The sequence below is a fragment of the Lytechinus variegatus genome, chromosome 1, assembly GCF_018143015.1.
Source record: "Lytechinus variegatus isolate NC3 chromosome 1, Lvar_3.0, whole genome shotgun sequence".
NCBI classification, from domain to species: Eukaryota; Metazoa; Echinodermata; class Echinoidea; order Temnopleuroida; family Toxopneustidae; genus Lytechinus; species Lytechinus variegatus.
The window spans coordinates 21,846,847-21,873,807 of record NC_054740.1 but is presented as its reverse complement, the minus strand read 5'-3'; the positions used below and the strand labels follow the sequence as shown (position 1 = coordinate 21,873,807).

The window sequence follows — 26,961 nt, the reverse complement described above, 5'->3', positions numbered from 1 at the left end:
ATAAATAAGTACAAAATATTCTTTTGGCAATTCCATGAAATAAGTATGTTTGACCCTCTATATTTGGAACATTTCCCTTCTACAATTCATCTGAAAGATTTTAATGCTCTCAATTCATGATGACTTGGGCAGTGCATGGAATTATGAGTGGATAAATATGGGGGTCAAATATACAAAATGGTTGACTATATTGTGGAATAGCCTTTCTTGGAAAAAAAGTTCAACAGAAAAAGATTTGTCCAGTACTTCAGAAAACATTCTTTTGAACAATAAACAGGAAATAAAAAAGGGGCATTTGCTTGTAATGCTTCGAGTTCCACCAGACATTCAACATGATCACTGATGTAGGATCTTTAGATGAAACTTAACCAGTTGCTGACTGGAACTGAGTAATTCCTGTACAAAGTCTATGGGAATTACTTAATTCAGTATTCAAAGGGTTAATTGATATTGGCCAAAACCTAGTATTCACCAATGAGTATTAAACTTGGCACTTTAAGGATAGCATTCCTGATCCACTGGTTGCACTAAACAGTTTTACTTCACATGCAAGGAATGATTCACCGGCTTGGAAGATTTAATTCTATTGCTTCCTGCACTAACCAGAAAAATAAGAGAAGTTATATTTTGGGTGTTCTTGAAAAAAGATTGTTCTAGAAATCATCACAAATCACATGAAACTCTCTAGAGATTTTCAGTGTTCTGAGATTGATTGTACTATGCAGTGCAGAAAACATGTCTTTAAATCTGTATAAAGAGAATCAAACGAAGGAACCCTTCTGCAGTCCAGAATAAATTTACCTAAAATGTCAATATACAACACTATAATCCACTCATTTAGTAGAATAGGATAGAAATAAGACAAGAAATTATCAGAGAAACTGAACCCTACAATAATCTTAAATCCACCTACATGTACATGTACTAAAACATAATGTACACTTGCAGATACAATGTATTGTATGATATGGGGCCTGTCATACACAGAGTTCTGGGCTCTATAACACAGAGGTTTACAATCAATCACAAATTAGGGGAGGTTAGAAGTCAAGGTTACTAGCTTGTCTAGCTTAGCTCCTAGCTGACCAGGCTCCCTTTGGGGATGACAACCCTAGCCTGCATCTGTTAGGGCTGTGAAGGGGGGAACTCTGTTTTAGTCCAAGGAGCAAGAGGCTTCTGCCCCTGGTTATATTTGGTTTGGGTTGACTGCCCATTCCATCTAATTACTATTGTCACATTATTTAATTATGGTTTATTATGTGGCAGTCATAAAATTTTGTCCACTTTTCATCATGTTATCATGGCAACATCAGGCCCGAAGTACAATCTAAACATGAAAAATTAAAAAAAATACCAATGACCAGTCAAGATCATCATTACATGTGCATATGGTTTAAAATACTGACCAGGAACCAATCAGTGCAGTTCTTTCATATTTTCAATTCATCGCAAACCTATGTGTTACAGAGCCAAGATTGATTAGATCAGTCACAAGTATGGAAGGCCAGGGACCCAAACATGTATATTATTATCATCATCAGTTCCTATTGCTGAATATGGTGTGTATCCATATAGTAAATAGTAGTAAAATACGAGCTGGGATTGGCTGGATTGGTACCACATGACCTCCCTTCAAAGAGTTACATTGTACATATATGTACAATATAACTTTCTATTTTTGGAGGGTAAAACCTGTGTTAAATGACTGGGAAGAATATCGATTAAAAGCAATGCGCATTTAGCCGGTCAGTCCTGCGAGTCTGCATTTACTAAAGCGCATGAATCTTAATTTTTATAGTGATGTCAACTTTTCTTTCTGACTTGTGCGACTTGTGCAACTTTACATTATGGATGGTACATTTGGATGGTATGTGTGCAACGGTACGAATGTTTGACGTTCAGCCTCCCCTTTGTTCATGTACAACAAGCTAAGTAGGCGTTGTAAAATTTACTGTAATAAATAGTGAACGTTCGATCATACAATATTACTGGACTACTAGTATATAAACTCCAAATCTAAAATTATCCCTTGTGCAGGTCTATTTCACTATTGCCGAAGGCCGAGGTGAAATAGCCTTGCATGAGGGATAATAGACCTGCACTCAGGCTAATTTTATATTTGTCGTACATATAATCCAGTATATTGTACAATAGATTGTACACTATTTATATAATCATTGTATTAATCAACCATGGTGCTCCTCTGTGTTTCAAAAGGATATTTATGCACATTTCTTAAAAATAATGTTATTGGTAGATTGATATAGTTAAGATGATTGGATCAATCACAACTCTTTTAAAGATGGGACACAGTTTGCATCTAGAAGACCTTTATCATGAAACAAAGTATTCAGAAGTACATATAAGAATAGATTAAAACATACTTGGTTCTTTTAGAGCATGTTCCTAAGTACATCAAATGAATATTGCAAAAATCAGTTTGTTGTCAGCTATTTGCTGATTATTCAGAGACAAAATGTAGTAGGGTATTGAAGAGAAATTAACTTGGGCATAATTCCTCTTTTTGATACTGTTTTCTCTGTAGGGGAAGGCGGGGTAAGTTGAGCATAGGGGCAAGTTGAGCCACCAGCCCCAGGTCAATAATGAATGAGTCAGAGATTGAGGTGGTGTCATGTATTGATGACCCATAGCATAACCCCTAAACCCACCACATTGTTTTCAACTTTGAAACAAAAAGTAGTTTTTTAGAGGGAAAAATATGAATTTCAGCCAAAAAAGTAAAAAAGAGTGTGAAATAGATAAGTGCTTTATAAACACACACGTCTCTAAATATAATAAAAACATGATAACAACATTATTAGTCCAGGTATGGATCTTCATTCTTGTCATAGTCTTTTATATGATGGATGCATAATAAATGTGTGGATACAAAATTATCGCACTAAGTTCAGGCTGGGGTAAGTTGAGCCAAACAGCATGGGGCAAGTTGAGCCATGGTAATTCTTATGGTAATGTATCTTAAAAAACAAACAAACCATAAAAATCAATTGAAATGCAGGCTGAAAGGAGCAAATTTACATGACTGCTCTTTTCCTTTTAAAGGATGTTAGTATTCATAGAGAATTAGCAAGTGAAAAGACTTTAAACAAAAAATTGACATGCTGGTTCTCTCCCCATACATTTTGTACGTAGTTTTTGAGGCTCAACTTACCCCAGACGGTAGCACAACTTACCCCATATATGGGGCAAGTTGAGCCATTTGACATCGGTTTTTTCAAGGTCACGATGACTTTCAGTGTGGGGGTAGAAAGTTATATGTAGGTGAAAAACATTTCCCAAGAATCAAATTTAAAGGCAATGTACTTATTTCTACAATAGTACTAGTCATATCAATTCTAACATGTAAAATGCAAAAAGTGCCACAACTTAACCTGCCTTCCCCTACTCTATGAATGACATTTTTAAATAGAACATAATTATGAATATTCATATTGTAGATCATGAATATTCATATTGCAGTGATATTTTGGCCATGGTCTGTTCACTAGCTAGAAGGCAGGGGTGAAAAGGGTGATTGCACAAAAATCATGATTGCTTGATTTGATGTTTGCTTCTGATTTTTGCTATGAAAAGAGGTCTTACCATGAGAACCAATAGGAGATATGATGCCTAAAAACATGCAGAAAAGGAAAAAATCTATACATTCTACATTTACAAGATATATGACACTTATTTTCAGAACTTGGAAGAGTTATTTTACACTATATAAAGACAGCCCACAAAATAATGATAACATTTAGACCAAGCCCATACTGATATTAATAGGAAGCACAACATAGACAGTTTATAAACACTTGGACCGAACAAACAAGCAGTTACATACATGCATTTAATTTTTTATTATTCATAGCTTTGACAGGAATATAGGTAATTTTCTAAACTATGTTCCTATTGTCTAGTACAGCATGTAAACATTTACCCAACTATTATGGAAAATGAGTTTTATTCCCCCCCCCCAAAAAAAAAAAAATGAAAAGTAGAGAAAATAGTCAAGAATGAACAATGCATTTGAAATAATAATTTTTTTTTTTAATACAGCCATTTTTTTAATATTACAAGCCAAACGATACAAGAGTGCAATCACCTGTTATTATTTTAAAACTGTTATACAAATCATTTGCCATTATTAAATTTGGGCAAATACTGTGGAAAATGTGAGAGAAACAAATTAATTTGTGAACTGGTGCTTTTAAATCATACATTTTCATATTGGTCTTGTATAGACCTCATTTCCACTTTGACTTTAGCATGCACAACACAGCTTTTTGCACTGACCTGGATTCGCTGAACTTTCTTCAATATAGATAGATCTAGTTCTTTGGATGATTCCATGGACATTCAAGGACGATCTTCGATGATCTCCTGTTCCCTTCTCAAGCATCGTACCCGACGGTGATCTACGCATCTCTACCGGTGTAGACGTCACAAGATGGATCCCACCTTCTTCATCATCAGAGGACAGTTGGAATTGTTCTTGTTGCAAGTTATGAAGATGTTGTAGCTGGTTGCGGTGTTGATGGTGGTGGTAAGTGGTGGAGTCCGTTGATAGCTGTTTGATGCCTCGTAAGCTTGGCTCGGGGACAGAAGAGTAGCTTGATGGCTCCAAGAACTGGGCTAGTTCAGAACCTGAAGAGAAGTGATAGACAATCATACTAGAATCTTAAAGATGTCTGACACAAATGATATATACCAGGAGCGCATTTTGTCATTTTTATCAAACAAGTTGTTAGCTCGACAACTTTCCTTTATTTGATTGGCTTTCAGTTTTCTAAAGTAACTGTTGGATAAATCAAAACCGTCAGATAAAATATCCATTCGACAAGAAGCTCCCCTGAGTGCAATGTCAAGATCATCTGCATCAACAAGTTTTCATTCTGTAATGGTTACCATAGTAGCAGTCAGATATTCATTTTTCTCAGCTGATTAAAACCAAGGATTTTACTGAAATTGCCAGTCAACAATTTAGTCAGTAATAACAAATTTCATAAAATGGGTGAAAAGAGTGAAATACATATTTATCCTGATTGAAAGATGCAATAGGAAACAAAGACAAGTAAGGTCTCCACAGGACCAGCAATAATGCCTTACCCTCAACCTTACCTTAACTTTCCACACAATCGTATATCTTATGGAGCCATAGGAGAGTCACATTGGCAGACATACACAAATCCACTATCATTTTTATTATACAGTGAAACAGAGAGCAACCACAGAATTACCAATCAAACATGACAAAAGGAAAGCATTTTCATTAAAAGAGATCACTTTCAGTCTGTTCTATTCCAATGGTAAAATAACTACTAAACCCCTTTCAGATCAATACCCCCTCTCACAATGAGTTGCAACAGATTGCATTCAAACTCAAATGAAGGTTTACCTAAATTCCTATTCCTTAGCTACATAATTTGAGATCAACCTTAGTTAATCTAGATGATGTTTCCAGGTTAATTGGTTATATATCAGCGTGGTGTTTACCACCAAAACATTGTCCTGCCGAGTTCCTATGACAGTTAGCAAAAACAGAAAACAGAAACAGTGTGAGTTTTTAAGTGAATTAATTACAACTCTTTGCAAGACAGGTCCTAGGTCAGAGTCTCCTGATAATCAGGGGGGTGTTTCACAAAGATTTAAGTATGACTCAGTGTCACACTTAAATGCCGAGTTGGGTACCGTATGAAAGGCTTAACCCCATTGGTCAGATTGTGCAATAAGGACGTGCACTACTGCGTATCTATCAATAGGATCGCACGTTGCATATGATGCATGCGTCGGCATTTAAGTGCAACTTAAGTCATACTTAAATTATTTGTGAAACACCCCCTGGTTGAGTAACAAGTTGATATTACCTGACATAGAGAATCCTTCTAGATAGCTAAGCTTCTCAATACATGACGTGTTGATGATGTCTGATATATTCCTCATCTGAACCTGAACACCATTCACATATCCTGAATGAAACTTGTGAAAGATATTGAGCATGGCCCTCTGAATGTCATCATCTTCTGCAAAGATGAAAAATGAAGAAAGCAGGATTAATAAAAGAAAAAAAGGTTAACTGTTAGATTGTTATTTTCAGGTATATGGTGACCTCTGTCACATTGACCTTTGACCTCATGATCAAGAAAAGAAAGATGGAAGAATGATTAACCTATTTAGGCAACCTGCTTTCATAATGTTAAACTTTAATCTTGTTTGATCCTCACATTGGCAACAATTGTTTATTTACTATTCATTGCAATACTTTGACAAAATTTAAGATGTAACATAAGTAAAAAATTAACGGTAATCTATATTGGATGAACTACTATTAAAACCAATTTTCATTTGACAAATTAAAAATAATTGGCTGACAAAATTGAAATAAGACCACCTGATCATTAGACTAAATGACAATAACTCTAAGTGATTTCAGACCAAGTGTACTGTAGACCAAACAGGGCAATTCCATAAAATATGTACATCCGACCCCCTATATGTGGGACCTTCATGAAATTTTCCGTCCCTGATTTCTGGTTCTTTTTATAGTCTGTACTTGAGAACAAGTGGAATGCCTCTGGCCGTCTCACCTGCATCACGCGGTTCAATATAGCAGCAGTGCTGACTTTGAATACTACTCTAACTCGCACAAGATGTTCAGTGATACATGGTTACTCTTATGTCCACTTTTTATGAACTAGACCAATAAACTCACAGAGATATGATGGTTATTCAACAAAAAACCCCAACATGGCCAAAGTTCATTGACCTTACATGACCTTTGACCTTGATCATGTGACCTGAAACTCGAACAGGATGTTCAGTGATACTTGATTACTCTTATGTACAAGTTTCATGAATCAGATCCATAAACTTTCAAAGTTATGATGGTAATTCAACAGATACACCCAATTCGGCCAAAGTTCATTGACCTTTGACCTTGGTCATGTGACCTGAAACGTGCACAGGATGTTCAGTGATACTTGATTACTCTAATGTCCAAGTTTAATGAACTAGACCAATAAACTTTCAAAGTTATGATGGTAATTCAACAGATACCCCCGATTCGGCAAAAGTTCATTGACCCTAAATGACCTTTGACCTTAATCATGAGACCTGAAACTTGCACAAAATTTTCAGTGATGCTTGATTACTATTGTGTCCAAGTTTCATGAATCAGATCCATAAACTATCAAAGTTATGATGGGAATTCAACAGATATCCCCAATTCGGCCAAAGTTCATTGACCCTAAATGACCTTTGACCTTGGTCATGTGACGTGAAACTCATGTAGGATGTTCAGTGATACTTGATTAACCTAATGTCCAAGTTTCATGAACTAGGTCCATATATTTTCTAAGTTATGATGACATTTCAAAAACTTAACCTCAGGTTAAGATTTCGATGTTGATTCCTCCAACATGGTCTAAGTTCATTGACCCTAAATGACCTTTGACCTTGGTCATGTGACATAAACTCTAATAGGATGTTCAGTAATACTTGATTGACCTTATGGCCAAGTTTTATTAACTAGGTCCATATACTTTCTAAGTTATGACGTCATTTCAAAAACTTAACCTCAGGTTAAGATTTGATGTTGACGCCGACTCCGCTGCCGCCGCCATCGACGCCGCCGTCGGAAAAGCGGCGCCTATAGTCTCACTTTGCTTCGCAGGTGAGACAAAAATGGGGGTCAGATGTTCAAAAAGGTTGATCATTTTATGGAATTGCCCAACAGCACTTACACCGAATTGATAGTGGACCAACTGGTACAAAGCAAAGACATCCACCATTTGCTGGTAGACCAAGTAATTATCAATCATATGAGCGAATATTATGGAATCCTTGTGACCTACCCATCATGCTGTGTCTGACCTCAATACACATGGTTGGTCTACCAAGCTCTCTCCAGTTATATCTAAGATATGACATGTCATTCATACAGATACTAGCTAGAAGGTCATTGTCAAGGGCGAGGTAGAACTGATGATGATCCATGAACTATATCACATTAAGAGGGGGAAAAATAAAATGGTACCTAATTAAAACATTAACATCCTATATGCAGAAAGAAATCATTTTCTTAACTGTTGTGTATTTTCCAGCAAATGCAACCATTGAGGAAAGCAATATTGGTTTATTATTCTCTTTACTGACTACATGCACATGTCTTTGCCGTCTCATAATAGCATTATAATTACTGAATTCAGGCTAGCCATCAACTTCCAGGATTTTTTTAATGCATTCTTGGTATTCATTATACATGGATAAAAAGGAAATATGGAATTTAGGGCAAAGTTTTGTTGATTAAAATATACAAATAGTAACTGAGAATTACAATCTTCAAATCCTTGTGCACTGTAAAAGGCAGCTGAACTCAAGCCAGGGTATTAGTAACACCAAAAGTCGTTTGGAAGGTAAAAGAGGCGTTAGATAAATAATAATATATTGAAATTGAATTGAAAATTAATAGGATATGGAATTTAATCTGGAATTGAAACTGAATTTGGAATTGAAATGGAAATTGAATGAATACTATACCTGTGGTAGAAATGCTATGATCTTTTCATGGATCGAGTAGAGTTTACTGGTACTGAGAATGCCCACTTCTTTCTTCACATTCCCAGATAAGCCAAGCTTGTCATTGTGACCTGCATATGAAGTAAGTTAAACAGGTTTATAAATCATTACAGGGTAGATTACTAATATCTGGATGACAAAGTAAATGATGTACAGATGTACCACGGAGGAGGAGTTGGCGGAAGAGGTTGAGATGGAGGAGGTGAAGGGTGAGGTGGGGGAGGAGAAGGTGGAGAAGTAGACAGCGGAGGAGGACATGGCATACCAAAATTTTCAATCTGGATTTTTCCCGGTCGATGGGTGAGCAAAGTTACCCTTCACTCACTCCTTCTCTCTCCTCTACTTTGCCTAATGAAGTACATTCTCTATTGTCTACCCAACTCCCCCTAATTTTTCCTCCACATTTTCCTTCCATGTCTTCTTTGGTTGTCTCATCTTGTAAGTCCCCCATCATGGTAATCATGAATATATCTTTATTTATGTCAGCTATTTTGATTTTGATTTTATTCCATAAGTTTTGATCATCAAAGATGGGTAACATTTAAATGTAGATTACAATACTGTATCAAATTTCTTATACATTTGTATGTCTGAATATACAAATGTATAAGAAATCATTTCAAACACAATCAGAATGACCATCAATAAGGTTCAGAAAGTTTGCAAAGATACACTATGGCATAATCTTTGAGTGCAATGTCTAACTTCAATGGAGAGGGAATGATTCAATAACTTACCCATAAGTCTTGTTATATTGCACATCGCCCTCGCTGGGCGTATTTTGATAGGAGCAACCTCTGCTACCGTCTTGATCTGTATCCCATGTTCTTTTAACTTCTCTTGAATATATTCATCTTCTGCTAATAATACCACTGAATATTGCAGGAAAGAACGTAAAGTGATTCCAATGTTAGACATGCAAGACATGCTCTAAATGATTAAACACTTATAAAGCCGTCTTTCAACTTTACAAAGCTAAGCAGCACACTATAATATTTGCAATAATTAAGAACAATTTTAAAACAGACAATGCAATCCAATTCTCATTTAATTCCTACACTAATGAAATCAGGTTGAATTATGAAAATATGACATATTCATATCTGGAAAAGCAACTGCTAGACTATCGCTAATCCTAAGCTAAACACATCTCAAGATATTTTTGTTCATTTTCTCATGCTTAAAGGATAAACATACGTACATAAAGGATTTGATCTCTTGTAAAAATGAGAAACATATCAATATCCAACATACTCAAAGTTTATGAAACAGATTCAAGGATGTAGCCAGTAGCAAGTGTATATGCAAGTCACATGTTCACTGTATAATTCTGCGCAACATTCAAGCTGTGAATTTTGAGGGTGCAGTACTGTGCAATTTGGATACATCAATGTGAAAACTGGGACGCTATCTCAAAATACATGTTCTTTCAAAGAGAAGGCTATGGCTAAGAAATTGATATGCTTACTTCAGCATGAATACATCATAGAAAGTATATGCTGTTCCTTCATTTGTGCACTCAAAGGATATTTTGGAAGGACTTGAACAAATTTACACATTAAATTCATGCTGTCAACCTGTTTTATAAAGCAAATAATGCACAGATTCAAATTTGTGATGTTACTGACTTTGCATGCATCTTGAATATTCACAACGAAATGCTAAAGCACTCAGCACCAGTGCCTCGTGCTTGTCACACATTGTAAATACCCTTGAGTGCACTACATCGCTAATAACACCTAAACACAAACACTTGTGCATTATCTGTATGATATTTACATGCATACCTTGGATGACCAGATCCGGTTTAGGTTCTGTAGAGAGTCGTCTGTTGAGAGGGTCTATCTCACCCGGTGCTATGAAGCCTTCTCTGAGGAGACAGCCTAAGATATACAGAGACTGACCCCACAGGTGAGGCATCTTACCACCGGGCAAACGGTCCTGACTGTTTGGGTTCTTATACTCTAGCTCAACCTGTAAAACATGGAGAAGGTCACATTGAAGGTCACTATGATGACTATCATGAAGATCATAAGAGGAGGATATTAAAACTAGTGATGCTTCCCTTATAGAAAAGGCCCAGGATGTAACGAGATTCCCACCACCACCACCACGTTTCCCCCCCCCCCCTACCAAAAAAAGTGACCTGCTGAAGAGCATGGAGATCACATTGAAAGTCACTCTTAATGTCCAAAAGTTGTCATGAAGGTCAGGAGGACATTAAAACTGGTAATGCTTCAGTTATAAACATAGATTCCCCCCCACCCCAAGAAAGAAAAAAAATTGATGGTAAGCCAAGGGAGAGGGTCACATTAAGGTCACTCTGATGACACCCATGAAGGTCATAGAAGGACAATGAAACCGGTAATTCTTCTCTCAGGGATATGACCAAGGATGACTTTAAAACTCAAAATTATCTTGATAGTTCATTTAGTTAGAAACATAGGGATAGGGTTGTAAGGTTAGGGTCACATTCCTATCCTGAAAATCACAGTTCAGCGATTCTGTTGCTAGAAACAGTCACAACTACATGTATTTTTGTTATGTGACGTTTCAAGCCTTTCCAAGTGAATTCTACAGATCACTACACAGGCACGTATCCAGCATCAGATCCTACAAAGCATTTCTGGGGACAATAGTAATAATAATATAGGATTTGTATAGAGCACGTATCCACCTTGCTAGGTGCTCAAAGCGCTCCAATATTACCCCAGCTAAGCTAGTCTACCGATTCTGGTGCGCACAGCTTTTTGAGGAATTACTTCCTGCCGGTACCCATTTACCTCAACTGGGTCGAGTGCAGCACAGTGTGGATAAATTTCTTGCTGAAGGAAAACACACCATGGTTAGGATTCAAACTCTCGACCCTCTGTTGAAAGGTGAGAGTCCGAACCACTAGACCATGACGCCCTGAATAGTGACTCTACTATAGTTGTGCATGGTCATATACATTTTCTTGTCATAGTTGATACGCTATTGCTATAGGAATTACCTTGTCAGCAGGAACATAGAAAAGCTCTGGTATAACCTTGGTACCATGAGAGTTCCTTTGAATGAGTTCTTCCAGAGCTTCACTGTATTCATCCACCTGTTCTTTACAGCCTCTAAAGATTCCATCCAAGACAAAGTAGGTCCAGAACAAAGGCCATTCACATTCAATGTTCTCAAAGATCTTCAGCTCTGCGGGCTCATAATATAGTCTATTAGGGTCCTAGATAATATATATATAGAGAAAACATGAATTAAGGACAGAGAATCTGCTCTTGAAATTTGAAAATAATTATTCCATATTATTCAATTTTACATGAAAAACTAACCTTTTAACAACCATCATTGAAATAAAAATAACATTGTTGTGCGACAGGGCCAAAGACTGATTATCCAAGGCCGAGGACTTCAGAACTTTGAGTCCAAGGCACGGCCCAAGGGTCACAATGCACAAATGACTTTCAATACAAAAAAGATTGATCAATTTACTTATTGTTATCTTCTCATCTTTGAAATGTTTCCTAGCCTCATCAACAGATCTATCTTAGGGCCAAGGACTTCAGACCTCTGGGATCAAGAACAAGGACAGACTGTCTGAGGGCAAGGCCAAAGGCCGAAGACCAAGGCCAAAGACTATACGTCCAAGGCCGAGACCGCTTAATTTACCTTAAAGAGCACAACACTGATACAGAAAAAAAATAATCCCTACCTCCTTTATTGTCTTGTGTCCATCTCTCAAGAATCTTTTGCATCCATACCTTCCTTGGAGCTTATCAAGAATCTGTTGTCTGGTAATATTAATAATAGACTCATCGTCCACTGCAAAGGCAGGGTAACCAATCACGCTCAGCAACCCTGCATCTATCTCCTAACAAAATAATATAAAATACAATCATTACAAACTACATGTAGAACATACTTGTCGGACATCAACTTTGAGTGGTCATTTTCAGGACCAAACATATGCCTGCAAAAGAAGACATGGTGTAACATAAAGCCTCTGCATTTAATTTTACCATTTATCTTAACTTTGTTCAGGTTTATCAGGAATCCAATGAGAAGATTTTTATACAATCCCAAGACAAAAAAAACCATGGTAAACACATTTGTATAATGCAGTATTGAATAAAGAGTGAAAATGCACTTTTGAGGGATATTTACCAAAACTTAATCCGAATATATCCAAGTATCTTTAGTCTCGCTAATCTTGGGCATTATGCCCCCCCCCCCCCCCGCCTTTCGCCATGAATCGCGTGATCAAGCCAAAAATTTACAAGGAAGAAAATCACTTAAAGGGGAATGAAATCTTTGGAACAAATAGGCTTGTGTAGAAACAGAAAAATCAAATAAAGAAAGTTTGAGAAAAATCAGACAAATAATGAGAAAGTTATGAGCATTTGAATATTGCAATCACTAATGCGATGGAGATCCTCCCATTGGCAATCCGACAAGGATGTGTGATGTCACTGATGAACAACTTTCCCTTTGGTGGACTATAAAATACCCTCAAAATGTCTCTTTTTGCTTTTTCTTATGATGATACAAACTCTCTATCCATGATGTATTCTTAAAAAATATGTATTACATGCCCTCATGTAGAAAGAACACATGATCTATGGATAGATGTGATAAAAGAGGCAATTCAAGTGAAATATATACTAAAGTAATGGGGAGAGTTGTTCACAAGTGACATCACACATCTTTGTCGCATTGCCAATTTGCTATCTCCATAGCATTAGTGATCGCAATATTCAAATGCTCATAACTTTCTCATTATTTGTCTGATTTTTCTCAAACTTTTGTTGATCTGTTTCTTTGATTTTTCTGTTCTCACACAAGCTATCTTGTTCCAATGGTTTCATTCTCCTTTAAAGGGGGTACCTAGAGATAAACATTAAAATACAAATATAAGGATTGATGAACTGACCTTTGAACTTGACTCTCTCGGCAGCATTGAGTGTAGGATCGCCTGACATTGAGCTATCTTATCAGAGTGAACATGAATGACTGATTTCCTTCCACCTCTAGCTCCAAATAAATCTAAATCATTGATGGCCTCCATAGCACCCTAATGGAACAAAGAGGATATATGTTATATCCATGAAAGAGAAAATTTCATTGGTATTGAGTGGTGACCTGTAAACATGTATCCATTATGATATTATATTACAATAATATACATGTAGTAGAAATAATGCCATGATCACTTAGGGTCAGTAACACAATGGCTTGCAATCAATCTCTAAATAGCAATGGCCAATTAAGATCACTTTTACATGAGCACTGTTTTAAAAACACTCCCGTCGGCCAATCAAAATTGGTTTTATATTTGCGATCCATTCAAAATCTAGGTGTTACAGCACAATGAACAGACAAGGCATGTAGCAAGCACTTTACAAAGATATTCCATGCACACTATTCAGCATAAGCTGGTATTATTGAAATGAATAAGTTTCAAGAAAATTAGAAATGTCTAAAAGATAGTACTGTAGATTCATTTAATTCAGAATTTCAACTGTTGAGAATCAATCACAATATCCTTGTTCAAGACTGGGTGCTCTTACATTGATTTCATGGAGATTGAAATGGGGCTGTGTAACGGGGTCCAGACTATATGCATGTACTTTACCTTTGCCATTCCTATAGAAGTTGAGTTCAATTCAGGTTGACCATGATTAGTCTTATCACCTCTCTCCCAAACGCCATAGTCCTACAAAAAAATATAATGTTAGACAACATTCATTAATCATATCCTCATAATCCTGCAATAGATAAAGAATGGTTAGACTACATTCATTAATCATCTTAGTTTCTAAGACAGAAAAACCTGTGATATATTTACACGTAGTAATAAAAAATAAAAAAAAATTATCCTTCAGCAGAGCAGTGATAAAATTAGCATTGGAACACTAATGGAACTGCTATACTAGTCCTTGCTAAATATTTCATTGTAAAATCTTTCTTTATCAACAATAAACCCCTCACTTTTATAACTTCGGATCAATTCCTCTAAAAATAGACTTGACAAAGCTTAGTCACTAGTATATACATATTTCATTCCATCAATACAGATTATGTGTACATTCCTTTGTTACAAAGACAAACAGGAGCAATTTAAAAAAATACACACTATATTAATTTACCAGGAAATTGATGGTTTTCAAATTCTTTGCCAATTTAGTTCATAGAGAAGACTACTTATTCAATATTTTTTTATCTTACCGCTATCATGTAAGCATCCTCAATATAAAAGACAAGGTTCTGGATAAATGCTACTTCATCTAATGTAAAGACTATCTGAAGACCTGTTTAAAAGTAAATAAAAAATAAGAAACAGATCATATTTAATTCTTAAAATATTATGTACATACACCATTTCTGATATGAAAAGATGACAACTGTAAATAAAGCAGGACTACCAAAATAAAACCAAAACAGGAACCTTAATGAGATTTCCATCAACTACATTTGTAGATATTCAACATTATGCATCAAATACAAGTTTTAAATTGTATTTTTAATATCATCTAATAATCAAAGATATATGCAGGTATCCAGAGAAGAAAGAGATCAGGCACCTTTATAAACTGTAAATTATTTCTTCTACAAAAAACAGTACTAACGTCATGACAGACAGGATGATGTTTTTTCGTCTAAGCATTTACCCATCTAACAGGATTTATGTTGTTTGAAAATGTGCAGAGGATTTTTTTAAGTAATCCAAACATTGATCAATGTCTATGTTCTATTTAGTATCCTAGCCATGGTGTAATTTCCTTCAGCAAGAAATTTATCCACATTTTGCTGCACTCGACCCAGGTGAGGTGAATGGGTACCCATCAGGATTAATTCCTTGAATGCATGAGTGCTGAAAGGCAGCTCGAGCTTAAGCCAGGGTAATAATAATAATAACAACGCGCCTCGGAATAGAATATTTCTAGATAGATGGCGCTATATAAATGCCTATTATTATTATTAGTAGTAGTAGTAGTAGCAACAATGGATTACGGAAGCTTTACTTTTATTGCTGAATTTTTCTTTTGAAGCTTACATAAATGTTTACATACGTGGAAATGAAGATAAACTGAATGTTCTATAGGAAGAATTTGATAATGATTCAGCCATTAGTATTTACATGTTAAAGTATGCAACAGTACAATGGGTTATGCTACAGTCATACCAATGAAACTGAATCCAAACCCAATCAAAGCTATTACATTATTTTGAATGGCGTATCATCGGTTGGATTGGTTTTGGTTTCCTTGGGGTAACTGTAGCATCAGTGGCGGACCGTGACACGGAGGAGACAAATGATTGGAGAGGCACTGTATTGTTTGTGAACAGTGCTGTGCCCGTCCAATGCTTTGTCTCCTCCGGGTCACGGTCCGCCACTGTGTAGCATCCCAAATAGAACTTACCAGAGACAGTCATCTGAGATAAAAGCAGCAGGTAGAGGGATGTAGCATCAATCTGAAGATGACCCCACTCTCCATCTTTGACACATGTCTCACCGGTCTCACTGTCGTACTTGGCGTGTAAGGAATCACCAGGGCTTTGGGTTAGTTTGAATGATTCCACCTTCTCGACTTGCTTCATCATACTAGTCAGCAGACCTCTCATTAGCTTCACTACTTGCTGTTTATAGACAGAAAAACATTAATAAAAATTATAATAGTAGTACGCTTTCATACCTTTGCCCTTAATATATTGGATCGACGTCTCTAAGCACTCTATGGAAATATCATTATTCTGATCATTGGATCCTGGCATGCCTGCATACGAATGCACTTTCTCCACCTTCTGGGTAGCATTCCAACAAGTTCTAGGCTCACATGCTAGGCATTTACAGAGATGCCAACTTTTGGAAATCAGAATTAGAGAGGATTTGCAACCGCCAGCAAATTATGTGCGCGTAGCACATCTCGAGCGCGGAGCGCTCGACCCTTGCGGCCGGGGTCCAGGGCCCGCCTTAGGGCCCTGGAAGCTCTGGGTTTCTAGATGCTCTCTGGTGCAATCTGACCCTTATTTTGGGGCATTTCACATGTTTTGAAATAAACATTGTTCCCACTTTTTTAACATTAAAAATATCAAATATGCATTTTCACATGTAAATAAAAAATGAGGGGACAAAAGCATGTAGTAACTCCATTACCTGTTCAACATCAATAATAAGGATGAATTATCACTATCGGCTCTAGGCAGGTTATGTTCCACTATAAATCCAGTAAAGAAAAGCTCAGCGCTGGTCCCTTGCTTGGTGAAATAAAGACAACAGGGTACTAGTGGAGCTCGAAGATCTTGTCATCGCAATGTCTGTAGGCCTATGCCGTTTGCTCCCGAACGAAAGTGCTTCCGAATTATCATCACGACCTCCCTGCTAAACTGAAATGTCCACGCTGCAAATTGCGCAAAATGCATGGTAAATTCCTCATTCCGACTTCCGAACACACAGGTACTGGAGACTGTATTCAGTCTTATACTTCTGAGACCATTTCTTGGTCTTCTTTTGTTGATTTTCCGCCATTTCGTGTCAATATCAACCCATCAATACGCCGAAATCACACACCGATATTCCACCGCACGACTCGACAAATCCAGTGGCCGCGAGCGCACACGCCTCGCGAAGCTAGCCGGACCTAACGGTCTGGTGCACAGTGGATTCCCGTTGGGCATATCACATGCACCAGCTTTTCGCTGCTCCTTATTTGTCTACTTTTCACACAGAATTTAGTAGCAGCGAACGTAATGGAGTTACTACATGCTAAAGTTAGCAGACGATACATGTCCTTCCAATCCAATTTGATCAATGCAAAAAAATCGTAATTTCGGGAGGATAAGGATGGTAATCGTAAGGGCGGGAGTTGGGATGAATTTTCGGGAGCCTCCCGATGAAATCGGGAGGGTTGGCATCTCTGCATTTAGACTTTTGCATCTTACTGGGTACCCATTTAACACCTGGGTGGAGAGTGGCAAATTGTGGATTAACGCCTTGCCAAACGCTACAGTGGGATTCGAACACACAAGCCAAGTTTGTTTATGAGTCGAGCGTCAGAACAACTACACCCCGACGCTTCCAACATTGAAAAGATCCTCTCCAAACACAGAGATGCTAACTGATAGCTCAAAAAAATCCTGAAAACCCAGGCCGGGGGTCCAGGGGCCCGCCAAGGGCCCCTGGCGGGGTCAAGGGCGAAGCCCCCTGAAGCTGGAACGTTTTCTTATTCTTTAGAGGGCTGAAATCATTAATCTACAGTAGTACATAACAAATAATTAATGACATAATAAACTTCATATCATAGGCAAGAAAGGTGCTCAAAAAAAAAAAAAAATCATGTAACCCGTACTCATTACGGTACGGGTTAACCTGCTGCGGGTTAATATGCTGCGGCCAATGGGTGCGACTCGGGACGGGTGTATGTAGCAGCTGGGGTGCCCTTTTTCACTCACTGTACTCATCAACAAGACAATCCTATACTATTGAAAATCCATAAATCACAATTTCTATCAAAATGATGGATAGTTCACACATATGAATTGATGAATACGCACCAGAGAACACATATTTCATGGTAGCAAATAGGTTTTCAGCTGAAATCCCGCGGCAGACAACCAATCACTCACACAGCAGCAGGCAATTGCAGCCACACCGGGCCGTGCTTCGAGCGGTTCTACCGGGCGATCGCCCGACTGGGATAGCGCTGACACCCGTATCCCTGCAGGGTATAGGGCGGCGTTTGCAACTGCTACAATGTATTGCTCGCGCGTACCGTGCAAGTACAGTACCAGCTAAACTTCATGCTGCGCACAACGCTAATAATTTTCCGTCTGCGCAAATTGGCCATCCAAAATTGAAATTGCGCTCTCCGTAGCGAACTCCGTGACAAGATTTGGAGGGGAAATTTTTACGGATTTCTCTCTGACAATCGATTTTTTTTTCCGGAATATTTTTCAGCAAAGGAAAAAATCCGGAATTCCGGAAAAATCCGGAAAATTAGCAACTCCGCAAACACTAGTAAGGAATTGCTCAAAGAAAAATACTGCTTCAGGAAATAAACCCTGTTGGAAATAATGCCAAATACACTGTTTGGACACATCAAAATAATGCATGACAATACATCATAGTTTCTAAAACATTATGGACTAACAACTCCAAATACCGGTAGTGTATGTTGGAGTCCCTTGCTTTCCATAAATGAGAACAATACGTCCTATTACACCTCTTTGTGAAAAAAAAAGGGTCAAGGATAAGCAGGGCCTGCTGGTAAAGCAGTTTCAAAACTGAAATAGCTACTCAGGGTACATAAAAAAAACATCATAACTGTATCAATTTAGTATCTTGCTGTTAAGATCAAACCAAAGAGAGAAAAATACAAAATTGGTTAGCCTTCCATACCTGTTCAAGCTCATATGCTTTAGCCCTATCTTCGTCCAGGTCAGCTTGCTTGCGATATGCCAAGGCCAACCCCCAAACAGAGATGATACTATATACATTATCTCTAACCCAGGCATGTTTCTGGTCTGCTGTGGCTTGTAATAAACCAGATATAGGATTCTAAAGGAGAAAAAAAGAGAAATATGTCAAATTTTTAAATATGAAAAAAATCCCATAACTTGAAATGATATTGAAAACAACAGCATTTAAACTTGGACAGGAAAAAAATCAGTAACTATCCAAGTCCACTTCTAGATATGTAACCTTTGAATATGTTGGCCTGTTTTCACTTTAATAATAAATTTAATAATTTAATAGATAAATGCGTGATAGGGGGGCATAGTCAGTTATTCATCATATTCCTTGGCCCACTTCTAAATTGAATTCTTAAAATTGTGTTGTTTTTTTTCAATTAAATCTAAACAAAGCGTTTGTGTGGGCTACACATTTTTTTTTCTACCACATTTAAACAATTAACAGTAGAGCCTCTAGTCTGAAAATGAGGATTGCCCCTTATTTACAAAGATTGTCTTTGTTTAAAATGATAGTTTCATATAATGAATCTGCAGTAGGATAATTAATTCATCTGTCAATGGGGGGGGGGGCTATCAACAGTTATCAAGGACTATGAGTATTCTAGGTTTAGTTGTGTGAAATAATTGATTATTGCAACCATCAAAATATCATGGCTGGTGCTAGCAAATAGTTACTGTTTCACTCATTTGTTTTCCCATAGCACCTTAATCCATTACTTTCATTTCTGTGATTTTATCAGTAAATATTATGATTTGGAGTGTATATGTATATTTATCCGCTGTGATAACATTAGCATTTTCATCCTTGACATGTTATCATTTATGTTAAACAATATTTGTGTTACTAGCATTGCCTAGATAATGACTTAGAATTTGATTTCATTTACATGTATGATATTGATGTTATTTGTAATCATGATTCTGTTTCCATCAGGTCATTGATGAAAAACACCCTTTTGCTGATCTTTTGTACCCAAATTAATAAATCTTAATGAATAAATGAATAATAAATAAATTAAGTTACTAGTTAACTGTCTTTATTTACTCTTGTACAACTCTATTACAAATTTTAGAGATCTAAGTATGATACTCATTGCCACTGGTTTCCATTTTGGAAGAATACAAAAGATAGTTTACCATTTAGATCCTATCCCCTTATTAATTTTGTCTTATTTCTGGTTTATTTACTAGTAAATTGCAAGTTTCTTTTGAGACAGCCAACCCTAACCACCCTAAAGTTGTAATGTGAACAGGGTGAACAGATTTCACAAAATGAAATACGGGACAATTGACAAACAAAGATCAACAAAGAAGCCCACACACAGTGTTAGACTTGTGGAAAATATAAGGAATTGGAAGGATGGGTGAAAGAAAGAATGAGAGAAAGAAAAGAGATGAATTGAGAAGGAAAGAAAATGAAGGAAAAAGGAAAAAACAGAAAGTTAGAATAAAAGAAGGATGAATGAAGAATAAAAGAGATAAATTTCTGTCATTCTTTGAAATGAACATCGAAAAAATAAAGGAAGGAAAGATGAGTAAATGTGTGAAAGACAAAATAAAGGAAAGAATTAAAGGGATAAAGGTAAGAAAAAAAGGAGGAGGAAAGAAAATGTTTCCTTCATACTTTGAAAGAAAGAAGAAAACAGAAAGGGAGGAAGGAAGAAAGGGAAAGAAAGAAAAATGGAAAAGAATAAATATCAGAAGGAAAAAAATAAAATAAAGAAAGGAAGAAAGAAAGAGAGGGAGGGATGGATGAAAGAATGAAGGGAGAAGAGAACGAACAAAGAGAAAGCAGTGGAAGGAGAGAAAGAACGAAGAGAAACAGGAGAGGAAGACAAAAGGAAGCCAAGGTATTTTTAAGGAAAGAAGAATGAAGGAAATAAAAAAGGAAATTTGATAAAAAAGGAAAGTAAAAGAAAGAAGTCGAGAAAGAAAAATGAACAGAGAGGGAGAAAAAAATATTCAGGAAAGAAAGATAGGAAATAAAGATAGATGGAACAAAAAAGGGCAAGCAGGAAGGATAGGGTAGAAAAGAAAGAAAAAGTTCAAACTTCAAGCAAACAAAACAAATCCAATCATCTAATAAAAACCATAATGTTATTTGGGTTTTTTAAAATGTATTTTAAAAATTTCATGAAGTAAAATGTTTTAAAAATGTTTTAAAAATTTCAAAGTGAAACATATTGTCAAACTTAAAAAAATTAGATTAAACATTGCGGCATCGTACACACCAAGACTCAAAACGAAAGCTGAAATAACTAGATCTATGAAAAGTCAATAACTTGTTCCTCCGATTACATCTCCAAATAATGAATCTGAGAATCCATAATATAATTATAAGAATTTCCCGCCTATTTTTGTGATTATTTTGGTGGAAAAACTGTTTATCATGTGAGATTGTTTGCACCATTGAGAATTTGCTCCGATTCTACATGCCTAGCTAAGAGCCTGCCACACACGGAGGCCAGTTCGTTTGCAATGTATTGGGTTATTAGCAAGAAAATGACCGCAGAACTTGCAAAAGTCTATGTACAGCTATCGATTTAATTGTTGTCTCTGCTTCGTCATCTGTTGGTTATTTAATGAAAATTCGTCACTGTTAAATGTATTAACTACGTTTTGTTTAATATTCTGAAATACGGGACAAATAGGCGTCCCGGGAAGGGTTTGTCGGGACGCCGGGACAAAGGAGCAAAATACGGGACGTCTGGTCACCCTGAATATGACATACAAGCGCACCTACAATGGGGATTGTGGACTGTAGGAAAAAATCGCATAAAATTACACTTTCTTTATATTTCAACGAAAAGGAAGTACTTGAAAGTGAAGAATATTACCATCTGACCATATACATAGAAAATTGTTTTAAGAAATGTCATTATAAAGAAGAAATGGACAAAAATTTGTGAAGAAAAATCATGAAAAAGGAGATCGCACTAAAATATGAATATTCATATATGGGAGGTCCCATATAACATAATATGCATGTTACATGTATAGTTTGAGTTTTTCCATTATTTCGTGACACAGTCAGAATCCTGACAAGTGACATCGAGCATGTCGAGGCACAAACTGGACTCTCAAAACAACTTCAACAAGTGCACAATTTATTTTTCCCCGTTTTAGTTGACCCCATTCAAGAGAGTATCCTCTGCCTAATTTACACGGACGAGTCCATATTTAGAGCTATGGAGTCCTGGGCTCCGGCCCACTTTGCTGGCCTGAGCTCCTGCCTGGGTTACATTACAACCTACAGGCGGCACTACTGCGCCACGGGCCACACAGCCATGCCCATACCAAATCAAATGCACGGTATAGTGAGTGGTTGTATTACCGACCGGCCTTGTATTACCGAACGTGCGCATCGTACGCGTCAGAAAATAATTTCATACGCTCAATTCTTTGCAACATCCTTCCAAAGAGAACTTGAATAGAAAGATGATGAAAAATGGTCAAAACACATTTTCAAAGTCTTAATATTCTAAAAAAAATAAAATATGGTCAAAATAGCTCATCAGTGATTTTGTTGATTTCTCAACTTTTCCCATTGAAAACACACGTTCGGTAATACGACACCTTTTTCAGGTGACCAAAATATTTCACATCCGAAGAGGGGTCCGATTGGAAGCTAATATCATCAAAAGGAAAAACGATTTCGGCAAATTTTTTACATATTTATATTTTGTAGGTAATTGTGTAATTATGGTGAAAGTCTGGTGAATTTTATGAGAATAATATTTTTGAAATGATTGAATTCATGAAAAGTGTTCGGTAATACGATCCACTACCATACATGCACATACAGGGACCGCACATACATAGGCCTACAAATTTCAACCGTACGGTACCGTACACTACACAGCCACACTCCACACATAGCACACGTACCACATTGCACTTGACTTGCACAGAATCGGAGATTCTTACCTGATATGCTAGAATTGTCTCTGAAACAAGACGATAGTAGTAATCTAGTCGAACTCCTGAATTACTTCTGCTCCTCATACTGGATATTTTACAATTATGTTACGATTTCACTGCGTCTGTGACTCATGGATATTTGTTTCTTTGGTAGTATCGCATTTGATTTCAGCGCACAGTGTTTACATTTTCGCCATACTTAAACTTGCTTGCACTTCCAAGATGAAATTAGCAGCCATATTCATTTTAGCTTTTTTTTTCTTTTCTTTTTGGCGTAACAAAATATAATACCACCACACCCCCCCCCCCCCCCCACTCAAAATCTAAAACTTTTTCTTTGAAGTCGAGTCTCGCGGAACTTTTGAGATCAAATTCGCGACTTACGAGTGGCGCGGGAGTGGCTGAACAGGCGGGGGGAGAAAAGGAGGGAGGAAGAAAGAAAGTAAGAAAGAAAGAAAGAAATTAAGAGAGAGAGATTAAAGGAAGAAAGAAAGAAAGAAAGGAAGGAAGGAAAGAAAGAAAGAAAGAAAGAAAAAGAAAGAAAGAATAAGATGACGAAGTGGCAAACAATAGCAGGAAACCCGGATTAATTAGTTTCAACTGGAGCTGCTCGGCTGGAACCAATTAAATGAAACCAGTTGCCTCCAATTGGATTCAAAAATTGGAACCAACTGAGATGCACTTTTGCCTAATTTCAATTGAAACCAATTGCCAACTGTTCCAGTTGCTGATTGGTTACTGGAACCAATTGGCAGTACCGTAAGGGCACTAGTATTCAACCCGTTGGGTTTCCTCAAATATATAGAAATACAGAATTTACCTGAATTTCAGACCCGTCTTATTTCGAAGAGCAAATGCTGATTATTCTTTTTCCGTTATTTTTTTCTTCAACCAGTCGACTGTGTGCGCGGGCGATCGAATTTTACGGCGATGATTTTTGGCACTATAGTATTCAACCCGTCTGCACTAGTATTCAACCTAGCGATGAAAGTGGCCCTGTCTCTCAATCTGCCCTCGGCCATCCGACTATGGACTAGGCCATTTGATATGAGACCAAAAAGGGAATTAATCAAAGTCAGAGACTTACATAGATCTAGATCTAATTTAGCAATCTAAGCCCTTTTGAGATTTGCTGTCTATCCTCACTACACTGTTAAAAATACCCTGATTTTACAGAACAAATAAAGACTATTTTGCAAAGAGCAATCACAGAATCATTCTGTAAATTCATAAAACATGAATTTTTCTGCAATTTAACAAAGGGGAAAAGGGTGTTTTATTAAAGGAAATTTGTAAGGTTCCATACACCCAATACCAATTTCCTTTAAGATTACGCAATTTGGTAAGATTACAGGTGTTCTCGAGACTCTGCTGCAGGAACTTCTTTTATTTTAAGGACAAATTTTCTAACAGTGTAGGTTGAATACAATTCAGTGCAAAAGGCCATAGGCGCATAATTCGATCGATCCTACGCGCATACAGTAGACAGACTGATAAAGAAAATACCGACAACTGGGGAGTTTCATCAACATTTTCATCCGACAAGTTGTCAGATCTGACATCTTTCTCTGATGTTGATTGGCTGAGAGTTACTGTTACTATGGTAATTGTCGGATAAAATGGGACATGTCGGATAAAACGTCCGACAAGTCCTTTCATGAAACGCTCCCCAGATTACCCTGAAAACAACAAAGGTATGAAATAAAGATAAATTCCCAAGTTCTAAATATTTTCGGGAATATGTCAAAATCTTTGAATTCTGCCGGGTTGAATACTAGTGCCCATACGGTACATGGTTTTGGAACCAGTTGTTCCAAAAATCCTATCATCATCATCATAATCTGTATTCCGGGAGAGTATGTCAGTATATCAAAGTTTGCCAAGTTGACCTTTGTCATTGCGCTGATGTGCGTATTGACTAATACACGTACAAAACCACAGTTGATGAGGGAGCATCGTACGAAATTAATATTAATGAGGGCTTATTTTAGCTTCTAATAAAAATGGCGGTATAGCTTCGGGGGCCTGGTCAAAACCTTCAAATACGAGTCACAGATTTGGGCAGTGAACGAGAAGGCTCGTCACAGATTACTTCCCGCATGCGCAGTGCTCCCAAAATCCCTTAAAGGGGAAGTTCACCCTGACAAAAACTTTATTGTAAAAATAGCAGAAAAAATAATAAAAAATATTGCCGAAGGTTTGAGAAAAATTCATCAAATAATTAAAAAGTTATTAGAATTTCAATTATTTGATTTGTGACGTCATATGCGAGCAGCATTCCTACATAGCAAATGGTAAAAAATCAATGAAATGTCATTTTCTCAGAAAATTGATAATGGTTTTCGCTGTACCTTTTGTATATCAATAGACAAATCATTTCACACCCGATCATGAATAGAAAAGAAAATTAAGTCATCAGGAACCATGCAAAATTTGAAATTCATGCATTTTATATTACATAACACATGGGGCAGCTGCTCGTTTATGACGTCACAAATGCAAAATTTTGAACTCTAATAACTTTCTTACTCTTTAACGGATTTTCCTCAAACCTTCATTAATATTTTTTACTATTTTTTCTACTATTTTTGCAACAAAGTTTTCTTCAGGGTGAACTTCCCCTTTAATCTCGTACGTCCACATCGATCGCTCGTCTCAGAAAACAAAAGGTCTCAATAGTCCCATCAGCTAGGGACGGACGTGAGAGGATCTTGTAGGCTCGAGATCTCCAGGGGGGCGTTTCATGAAAGGACTTGTCAGACGTTTTATCCGACAAGTCCCATTTTATCCGACAGTTACCATAGTAACAGTGCTTCTCAGCCAATCAAAATACAGAAAAGTTGTCAGATCTGACAACTTGTCGGACAAAAATGTTGATGAAACGCCCCCCCCCCCGGTCGTAAAGACTGGATGCATTACCCCCCGGGGGGGGCACTTACAGGAGTGGATACCATGCGCGACCAAAAAACACGTAAAAAGGATGTATTTTTCACGATAGGGTATATACGTAACGTAATAAGGGTGTCAAAAACACAAAAATAATGCTAGGAAAGTTACGTGTTTAGGGTCAAATTTGCGGGGATGATAAAACAAAATTAAAATGTTTTATAAAGGATGTCCTTTTTGCCCATTGCGTGTTTAGAGTCCAATTTGCACGAGGTGTGGAAGCTGGGGTCGTACTTAACCAAACTGTGTAAAGGTAGAATGACCGAGGGACGTACCGTGACATAACAATAAAATATTCCTGTACTTGTTTAGGGGTTCAATTTGTTAGGGAATACTTGCCAACGGTATCGTTTTGTCCGAGTCGTAGGCCGGTTTCACACGCCAATATATACTTGCTAGGGTTGCATTTTCAGAATATGGAAAATACGTGTTACGGTGCGTTTCGAGACCCCATGGTCGCGCATGGAGTATCCACTCGTAAATGGAAGTGCCCCCCCCCCCCGGGATAATTACAGCTCAAGAGTGCAGGCGTGGATGCTGTCAGACCAAGGAGATATCACCTCTATCTCCTTGGTCAGACAGCAACCATGTCAAAATGTTTGCTTGACCAAAAATAGTCTAACCCGGCCGTGATGCTGGGCCCGGGATGCTAGTGTTGCAGGCAAACCCCGGGGGGGGGGGCACTTACATTGACGAGTGGATACCATGCGCGACCCAAAAAACACGTAAAAAGGATGTCCTTTTCATGATAGGGCACGTTACGTACGTAACGTGATAAGGGTGTCAAAAACACAAAAATAATGAAAAAAGGGTATCTATTTCGCTAGGAAAATTACGTGTTTAGGGTCGAATTTGCGGGGATGATAAAACAAAATTAAAATGTTTTATAAAGGATGTCCTTTTTGCCCAAACACTTCGTGTTTAGAGTCCGATTTGCGCGAGGTGTAGAAGGTGGGGTCGTACTTAACCCCCGGGGGGGCCACTTACATTGACGAGTGGATACCATGCGCGACCAAAAAAACACGTAAAAAGGATGTCCTTTTCACGATAGGGCACGTTACG

General features: G+C 37.3%; 1 protein-coding gene across 2 annotated transcripts in view; it reads right to left on the bottom strand.

Moving 5' to 3' along the window:
- Positions 1-23,173, bottom strand: part of LOC121409262 (phosphorylase b kinase regulatory subunit alpha, liver isoform-like) — a 57,100-nt gene extending 33,927 nt beyond the window's left edge. The window contains exons 1-14 of one of the 2 annotated variants that reach the window (XM_041601144.1): positions 22,960-23,173; positions 18,959-19,117; positions 15,984-16,200; positions 14,788-14,870; positions 14,195-14,275; positions 13,493-13,633; positions 12,275-12,433; positions 11,570-11,788; positions 10,365-10,551; positions 9,315-9,449; positions 8,539-8,648; positions 7,854-7,998; positions 5,868-6,023; positions 4,297-4,647 (exon numbers count right to left, since the gene is read on the bottom strand). In XM_041601144.1, the coding sequence (XP_041457078.1) occupies positions 4,297-4,647; positions 5,868-6,023; positions 7,854-7,998; positions 8,539-8,648; positions 9,315-9,449; positions 10,365-10,551; positions 11,570-11,788; positions 12,275-12,433; positions 13,493-13,633; positions 14,195-14,275; positions 14,788-14,870; positions 15,984-16,200; positions 18,959-19,117; positions 22,960-23,037 (2,221 nt within the window). In that variant the 5' untranslated portion in view covers positions 23,038-23,173. The remainder of the gene's footprint in view (positions 1-4,296; positions 4,648-5,867; positions 6,024-7,853; positions 7,999-8,538; positions 8,649-9,314; positions 9,450-10,364; positions 10,552-11,569; positions 11,789-12,274; positions 12,434-13,492; positions 13,634-14,194; positions 14,276-14,787; positions 14,871-15,983; positions 16,201-18,958; positions 19,118-22,959) is intronic. The other variant, XM_041601153.1, reaches the window with a different exon arrangement.
- Positions 23,174-26,961: the final 3,788 nt, after the last annotated feature.